General features: G+C 40.0%; 1 protein-coding gene across 2 annotated transcripts in view; it reads right to left on the minus strand.

Moving 5' to 3' along the window:
- Positions 1–5,543: 5,543 nt before the first annotated feature.
- Positions 5,544–9,589, minus strand: part of LOC147609478 (endo-1,3;1,4-beta-D-glucanase-like) — a 13,325-nt gene continuing 9,279 nt past the window's right edge. For both annotated transcript variants that reach the window (XM_086787798.1, XM_086787797.1), the window contains one exon: positions 5,544–5,840. In XM_086787798.1, the coding sequence (XP_086643924.1) occupies positions 5,736–5,840 (105 nt within the window). In that variant the 3' untranslated portion in view covers positions 5,544–5,735. The remainder of the gene's footprint in view (positions 5,841–9,589) is intronic.

Raw genomic sequence — 9,589 nt, forward strand, 5'->3', positions numbered from 1 at the left:
TTAGAGCCTAAAGAGTATTACTGTGCATTTTTTCTACTTTTTATTTAGTAATTTAGAGTTTATAGATTTTTTAAATTTCAAGGCTCATTTTTAATGTTTTTATTTAGCAGTAAGATTTTTAAGCTATCCACATCTTTAGGGTACTCTTTAATAGTATTATAAGCATTTTTCCCAGTTTTTTTCAATTTCCCTCCTTTGTATAGGGAAAATTTGAATATGTGTGTGTGGTCTTCAATTTGTGTAGTGAGCCTCTCTTTTTTTTCTCATCTCTTCCTTTCCCTCCATTTTCATATTAATGGCACTTGATCTTCTAAATCATGGCACTAGTTGAAGAGGTAATGTAGAGACCAAGATTAAGGATAAAGAGGGTATTGATTTTTCAGGCCATTCAATTGGAACCCAAAATTCATCTTTCCCTCCATTCGTTATGTTTGTTGTTTTATCTATTATGATTTGGTTTTCTGTTAAGGTTTAATGTGATAGTTTTATATTTATATTTAATGTTTTATTCTAGTTTATTGAGATGATTTAATGTTATGTTTAATGTTATATTATACTACTAAGATGATTTATTTTTTGTGCTTAATGTTATGGTTTAAATTGTCATTTTAATAACTATTCTATTTTAAGATTTAATATTTAGTTTTAGTGTTATAATTTACTATGTTGTTGTGATTTAATACTACAAAATAATGTTATGTTTTGCTATTATGACTTAATTCTTAAATGGTTTATTGAACATGAAGTAATTTGAATAGTTTAATTTGTTGTTATATACTAATTTAACTTTATAATCTATTAATCAATAAGTTTTGTATGTAGGATGGAGGAAGAAATAAGTTTATATTCAACTAGATGTTGAATATACACCTATACAAGAGGACAAATCAAAGTATGATACATCAATTAGTCATGCAATAACATAGAGATATAGATTAAAAAAATGTTGATCTTTAGGTAGAGGAATCAATATATCCACTTGATTCTCTTATTCAAGGGACCCCTCAATTTTCAAGGTTAACATCTTTCATTAAGTATATATGTAAGGGTCATGCTGGTTTGTTCGGATACACAAAAAGACTTGCCAACCAAGCATATAGTGTTTATATATCTATTCAACGCCTCTACTGATGAACAAGGAAGCAAGAGTTGTGCAGCTCTCAAATACATTAATTGAGAAAGAAAAAGAGTATGATTATTTACAAGATGTAGTGCATTCTATGCAAATAGAAAGTGCTCAGTTGTTTGATAATGTATAGAGATAAGAGAGGATTAATAGGAAGATTCAAACCACGTTGGAGAAGAGAACTACTTTGAGGCCACGTGGGGATGTGAAAGAGCTAAAACCAATTAATAGGCTAGTCATTGGAGATGGACAATGGAAGCATCAAATCAAAGCATGAAACAATACCAAAGAAATGTTCACCAGTCCAAATGACAAAGTGGATAGCACAATTGTAAGAGTTCTCACAAATGACGTGGTAAATTCTGCACTCCAATCTTCAAAATTTAAATCGGTCTCTGAGGATATAGCAAGAGATTCTTTACAAAACTTAGTGATTAAGGCTTTTACACCCAAGGTATATGCAATATATTAGGGATAAGCTCACAATCGTATGCTATAATCTACAAGCATTTGGATAAAGGATTTAAGACCATGCTAAAGAGGAAAAGGGTTTTGCCTCTCCCAAAACCCTATCATGTATCTCACAAGCATGGAAATTGTTGAATGGAAAGATCTTAGGGCTCATCGGGGAGCCTATGCATTTGTGTCACATGCACATTTGTAAATCAAGATCAAAGAAGATAATATTCAAGCTAAATGTAAACCAGTTTGTGTTGGTGTGTATAAGGTACAGTCTGCAATGGTAAGTTCTACAATATGATAGTTAGAGAATGTGGTGGTGTGCTAAAATTCGTTCTTAAGCTTGATGAAACTAAAATTGTTAAAAGTCAGAAGTTAGAACAAGTTAGCCTGACTCTCATGAAAAGAGCATTGAATTCTAACAAGCCTTGGAAAGAAACATCAGATTGGAGAGACCAGTAATAATGATGGTGTCCCAACCTGAGACTAACTTATTATTTTCATGGAGAAATAATGGTACCAATGGATCCAAAGTGGGATCCTATTCTTGACAGACGCTTGACCAGAGTCCATTTTTGCACTTTGCATGCCATGATGAGAATTATAGAGAAATTAGTGTATGAGTATATGTCTTGCTTGCAAGATGCAACCTATAGAGAGGAAGAATACCTGCATGTGAAATTGCCTCTACAGGTACACTCTGCAGAGAAATTGGTGTATGAGTATTTTGCTGCAAAGTGTACCTGCATGTGAATTGCCTCTGAATTTTTTACTTTATCAAGTACTCATTGAAGAAGTACTCTCCCCCTCCGTCTGATTTTAGGAACTTAACCTGCAAACCTATTTGCTTTTCAGCTAACATTTTGAAATTCTAGAAGTAAGTAAACACTTTACTTTTGTCTTTCATGAAATAGACCCACACCTTCCTTGTGTGGTCATCAATGAAAGATACATAGTAACGAAATCCTCCCATCGATGCCATCTTTGTCTGCCCCCATAAATCTGAGTGCACCACATCAAGTGCTCTCTTACTTAGATTCGTGTCATGTGGAAAGACATTCTTTGTTTGCTTTCGAAACTCACATGTTTTGCATACTTTATACATTCCATCCACCTGAAACTTTGGCAAACTTATAACGATTTTTTATTTTTGCATAGACTTCAATCACGCTACTCATTCACATGACCAATACGTTTGTGCCAGATATCTATATTGGCCATAACACATTCACTTGTAATAATTTTTAAAATTTACATAGACTTCAATCACGCTACTCATTCACATGAACAATATGTTTGTGCCAGATATCTATATTAGCCACAACACATGCACCTTGTGCAAGCATAGTAGCTTTCACCTCAGGCATACTTACATCCAAAGTAAACGTTCTACCCACTCTTTTTTCCTTTGCAACCAAACGATATTTGTTGTTGAAGTCCTCAACATAGCAGCCCTTAGGGTTAAAGAATAATTGCAAACCCTGCTCAATCATCTACTCAGTAGAAACAAAATTCTTTGTTATATTAGGCACATGTGCATTCGCCAAGTATTTATCTTGCCATCCTGCATAGCTAATGGCACATTCCCAATGTGAGCAATAGTATGAGCCATGCCATCCCTTGTCTCTACATAACCTAGGTTTTTCATATTTTTAACATCCCTAAACCACTTACCATAATAGATCATGTGGTTAAAGGCTCCTGAATCCATATACCATACATCATCACCGTTTGTGAATACATCTACACTCACTGAATTTAATATGTGCTGCATAACAAACAAATGCTCACATCTATCTTCAGCCTGCTTGCTTGAAGATACATAATTGTTTTGTTGCAACTTGTTACTATACTTTGCGACATTCTATTATAAAGTAAGCTAATTTGTCACAATAACAAACAAACAAATGCTCACATCTATCTTCAACCTACTTGCTTGAAGACACATAATTGTTTGCTAGCTTGCCCCCTTTTATCTCACTCCACTTGAATTCAATATGTGCTACATAACAAACAAATGCTCACATCTATCTTCAGCCTACTTTCTTGAAGATGCATAATTCGTTTGCTGTAACTTGTCACTTTTTATATCACTCTAATTTGCGGCATTGTGTTGTAAAGTAACCTAGTTTGCCACAATGAAAGCAATCCTTTGAACTTAATCCCAATTATTATCTTTGAAAAATTACCTTGGCCTCTTTAGCTTCCCTGCCTTGAGACTGGCCTCTTCCACCTATGTGTTTACTGATGTTGCAAATCATTGGACTATTATTGTCCATAATTTTGATTTCCAAAATGGTGGCATCAATCGTGACCTCTACTTTTACCTCTTCTTGAATTTGAGTAAAAGGCCTGTTTTGAAGTATTCTTGCTTTGGAAGAAAGTATCTTCACCCAAGAACTTCTCTTCTATGATTAACATAGACACCAAATCTTGAAAGTTGAAAACACTCTCTCTTACATAGCAATAGAGATCTTGAATGGCTTGTATTCTTTGCCAAGTCCATTTAAACAAACATCATCTTCCACTAAGACGTTAATAAATCCAAGGGATTCAATTATACCCTTGCTCTTCACAATGCATACCCTTAATCTTCATTAGACATGTTCTTATTCTCCATTATATGCAGCTCCTATTTAACTGCAACTTCCTTGCCTTTGAAACATATTCACCAAGTTTTACCATAAAACTGCTAGAGTATTAACATCCTGTATATGCTCTTATTATAGTATCTGTCACACTAATTGAAAACCAATACATGACTTTTCTCGCATCCTAGTTCCAATGTTTGAATGTCTTTATATATGCTAGAGTAACGTTCTCTTTATAAAGCAGGCAATTCCAGAGGCTCCTCATTGTCCCTTTTAACATAGTCCCAAAATCCTTTTCTCATTAAAAATTTGATCATTTTAAACTTTCACGCATGAAAGTTATTCTTGTCAAGCTTCTCACTCACTCCGATCCTATAGAGCTACTATGCATGCAAGGGAAACACTTGCATCCTCAAGGCATCCCCAAGGAGATTGTCATTACTGACCCAAACCCTTAGTAAGATCCCACATACGAGGATAGACTCTAGCAAAGCGAGGAACCTTTTTCTTTAAACCATATACGTTTTTCTTGAAACCATAAACATTAGGTGTTTTTAAGCACATGGAAACAACAAAAAAATAATTGTTCGTGAGACTCTGCCGCAAATCTTGGTGGAGTGCCAAATCCACATGTTGATGTTTTGGAAATACTACCTCCCTGCCGCCCATTGCTAGACACAGCTCTTTAGTCCACTAGTACTATCCCAAAAAGCTCTCCTCCTTTTTTAGCCTACATCATCCTTTCTAGTTGTGAGAAAAAAAAATTTAGAATGTAAAGCTTATCAACTCACCAAGTTCTATATTCATCTTGTCAATTCTATTATCAAACATTTAACCTTGAAGCTTTTTTATGTCGAAAGTTTGAAGAGAATGAGGTGTGGCTTTGAAGAGAAAGAGATGTGGCTTTATCTACATTAGAAGAAGAGTTAAAGGTTTCTCTAACCAAATTGACTCTAGAAAAGTTTTTCTTGAAATAATTTATCACAATTGGGACACCAAACCCAAGTAGGTTATTCCAAAGTACATAGACAATGGGTAACATTACTTTAAAGCAAACACTCCAATACTAAGAAACATAATCCACTTAGGTGAGCCACCTATGAAAATCCTAGATTCTTCAAGACTTTTATGAAATATTTGGACTCCATTAAAAAAGGAAGAAGATAATTTCCGAGTAAAATACAATTGATTTGCAAAAGTTTTTGTGATCTATAAAAACTTTAACAAGCATGCAAAGAAATGTTTTCTACCAGTTTTATGGGGTTATGTATTTAGAGTTATGGACAATGTGTTAGCACCACCACCAAGCTACAGACATGTGGACATGTTTTATACCCCTTTACTAAGCTTTTATCTTCTCATTGAGATTTGCCAGAAAACACAAGCTTAGTACATTGATGTAATGGGTTATGAAAACCAAAAGATAGGAAAAAATAAATCGTGTTATGAAATGTGCTTATTTGGGCAGCATAATGTTGCACCCCCATGAAATGCTTAAATATATCATAGTATCTTAAAAACCTCTAAAGCAAAAACTTTCCAAACTACTCTAGAATTTTCTAATGAGCCTCTTCTACCCTTGCAACTGTATTCTCATCATTCACATCATAGCGAGTAGTCCATCCATGGGCCACACCTGGATATCTGTTCACAAAACTCTCTACCTGCACATTAGAAAGCAAACAGTCAATCCTCCTTAACATCACCAACTGCTGACACATACATCATTCAGAGAATGCCCTGTACGCACAGGTTCTCAGTGAATGCTATTATCCCTTGAATACAAGGGCAAGGCAAAGGAGGAAGATATGAATGGATTCTTGGTGTTCTCCTTGATAGGGGGGAGTGTTGTACGGAGTTGGCAAAGATGGGATCACTAGGAGAGCAATCACTTGGAAATAAGGCCCAATTAGCATACAAAAATGCCATGCTGGTATCACTTCGTTGTTGACTATACCACAGAAAGTTCTCAGTGCTGGGAATTACTGGCCGACCATGCATCATGGCATTGTGGAGTAATGCAAAACTTATGAAGCATGTCTTTTCTTTGGGAGAAAGGACCTAAAGGGAAATCTCTTGAACCCTACCTTTCCACTAATATCTTCATGATGTATTGATTTAGGTCTAGTTGCAGTCATAGCCAAAGGAAGAGCTACATACTTGTGGCAACTCATTACTTCACCAAATGGGCAGAGGCAACAACAACTTCAAAGTGTAATGTAGCCATGGTAATTCATCATTAGAAATATATGTGCAAGGTTTTGGTGTCCCTTGGAGATAGTATCATATCAAGGCACGCACAATTTTTTTTTTCAGGAGAGAGATCCTACTATTAGTTACCAAGCAAAACAGTTGTGCTAGCTAAGTATAAATGCAGCTCTTCGCTCTGGAGTGATAATCAAGAAAATTTGAAAAAAGGGGGAAGGATGCTCTTATCCCCTGGCTGGCTGCTTTGGGAGGAGAAGGATACCTTATAGAATGTGTGTGTGTGTGTGTGTGTGTGTGTGTGTGTGTGGGGGGGGGGGGGGGGGGGGGGGGGAGGGGGAGTACATCCACACAGGTGTTCTATAATGCTAAGTGGGCTCACCACCCCTATCAATGAGAAAAGGACCGTGACGCCAAATCTGCAGGAAGGCCTAGTGGCGCTTCTGCATGTGATCGGAGCCACCTTGAAGCTTCCCCCAATGTCAATGGAGGGTATGAATGATATCAAGCCAGATGCTCCAGATGGACTCCACCGCTAAAAGGGTGAGGGTGCCCTCAATGTCCTCGCTATATAGCAAGCTCTCCAAATATGTCACACAGCACTACTATTGGAAATCTCCCATCTCTACTAGGAACCGAGAGTCCAATGATCAAAAGCAGGAACTGGAACTAGAACTGCGGAGATACAGTGATAAGAGACCTGCAAGGCAAGCACCCCCCCCTGCGGCCTACGGCTCACAGCATTGGGGGGGGGGGGGGGGGGGGTGGGGGGTGTCGGGGATGCAAAAAATCCTTTGCCATACCTGCTAAGCCTTCGGGCGATCCCAAAGGCAATGTCACTGCTAGAACTCCTGAACATGGCCACACCTTGAACAAAATGCGGCCTACTTCTGATGGCCAGCCAAGTGCCAACCGCCAGGCTCTAATAAGCCAACTACCACAAAAAGAGTGATCTTTTGCAGCCGAAAACTGTCCCACAGTCCCTTCCAGAAATCTGAGAGAAACTACAGAGAGAGGCCCTAAGACTACCATGCTACAGGAGTGCCCTCGATCATAGGAATCTGAATCCTCCAGCTCAGCCGTGTGGTGTAAGTAAAGAAAGGGGTTCCATGAGCCTCCTCTCTATCAAAGGGATCGTGCCATGTCCACTCTCTTGGATCCCACTAAAGTCACATGACTCCCATAGCCATAACCTCAGTGGAGGGTCAATATGCTCATGGAAACCGATCACCCTCACCCTCTGCAAGGTGCATCCACAAAAATCCTCCAAAGGGGACCTGGGACTCTGCTCTGTCAAGTGTGCCATGTGGTCTGATAGAAAAAGTGAGGAAGGCAAAGCTCTCATCAGCGCCATGAACAGCCAAGGGTATGTCATGCCTGGTGAACACACCTACCAACCACTATGGGGGGGGGGGGGGTCCGAGATCGGGGCAAGCCACTCCCGAGGAGATGCAAGAGTCAATGTCGACGCTAAGTCTATCCCTACCCCATATCCCAGTGAGGCTCCTCTCCTGGGCCTCCACGGGGGAAGCTGTCTCAAAAGAAGCCAATCTCCTAGACTGCATTGGGCCCATACTCAAAGCTCCCCATGATACGTGTGGGCCGGCCCTCAATATATGACCACTGGGTTGACGGACTAGGGGGTTCTAGATCAAGGGCTGACAGAGGCGCTCCTTTGATAAAGCTGGAGAGGACTACTAAAAAGAGCCCTGCTGAAGGGCCACGTGAGGTGGTCCCAAGTTCATAGGCTTTGTCGGCCTTTTTTGGCTGTCACCTCTGGTCCCGTGAATGAACCTGGCCGTGCAAAGCCAAATGGAGCCCAAACACACCTTGAACCCACTCCTCTAGAAATCCTATCTGGCACATCGGCCCCTCCAAAAAGCCCCAGTCCACCTTGTCATAGGCTTTCTCAAAATCAAGAAGGAGAATTATCAAATCATGCTGCCTCAACCTAGCCCAAGCGGCCACCTCCCAAAAAGTGAAGATGTTGTCTAGAATGCTCCAAACAAAACCTGTCTGCATGCCGTGAATTAGGTCAGGGAGGAAAGGTTGCAGTCGCCCATGGTGGTGGCTAATGGATTTAGCTAAGATTTTGTATGCAATCTCTAAGAGGGTCCACTGTCAAATCTCCAATCTTTCACCATCCTCCTTGGGAATCAAATGCATCAATTTCTCTGATAGTCTCTTCGGCATGGAGCTCATGGTCATAATCTCATCGAAGGTAGCTTTGAAGCCGCCTTCCATGAGATCCCAATGATGAAGAAATAAGGAAACAAGAAGCACATCCTCTCTAGGGAATTTTCCCCTGGGGAGAGCCAACAGATCCTCCGCCAGCTCCTCTAAAGTAAAGGATGTCAAAAGGAAAGTCCAAAGAGTGAAGGGACTACTTCTCTCGTATGATGCCACCAGACCTGCTCATGCACATCCATCACTTGAGAGGGTAAGGAGGCACTCATGAGTAGGGAACGAAAGAACTTTGTGGCAACGGCTCGCACCTAGGGGGGATCAACCTTTAATGATCCATCCTTGCCTCGCAATCTGCATATACCATCCCTCTGCCTGTGTGGGCCTGTAATCTCAAAGAAATCTCTAGTGACCCTATCTCCTGCCTAGGTCCAAAAGGAAGCTCTAGCATGGCATGTGTCCAAAGCTTCTGCCGGCTGAACCAGTGAGGAAATCTAGACCCTCTCAAATCTCCTCAATTCTACCTGCATATCTTGAAATCTTGTACGAGGCTATCTGGGATCTGGGTGCTCAAATGTTTATCCTGCCTCCATGGGTCCTCTAGGGAGAGAATGGCGAGTGCATGATCAGAGAAAGTAGTACCTGCCAGAATACCAACCATGTCACCACGTCTACAAGCACACTCATCCACATAAACTTGGTCTAATCTTGAAAGGTTGGGGCCTCATGTCAGACCTCAAGAAGTACAGAGGGCTGCGTTCGAACTCTAGTAAATGCCAAGGGTCTTGTCCCCTCTAAGCCAGAATCAACTCCTAGGTGGAGTACTCCAAGCCTGAAACTGTGACTATGCCACCTCTAAGTATGTCCTCCGTCCTCTCTAATATGTTAAAACCACCACCCATGCACCAAAAGTCATCCTGTGGGAGCAACTGACGGTGCTCAAAAAAGTGGCTTTGCTTGCTCTGGTGTTTGATGCATAGAGGTTTAGGAAGCCCACTCTGTCCTCTAATCCTAATGATCAACC

Source organism: Cibotium barometz, chromosome 51, assembly GCF_041138505.1.
Source record: "Cibotium barometz isolate CiBa-2024 chromosome 51, ASM4113850v1, whole genome shotgun sequence".
In the NCBI taxonomy this organism is placed as follows: domain Eukaryota; kingdom Viridiplantae; phylum Streptophyta; class Polypodiopsida; order Cyatheales; family Cibotiaceae; genus Cibotium; species Cibotium barometz.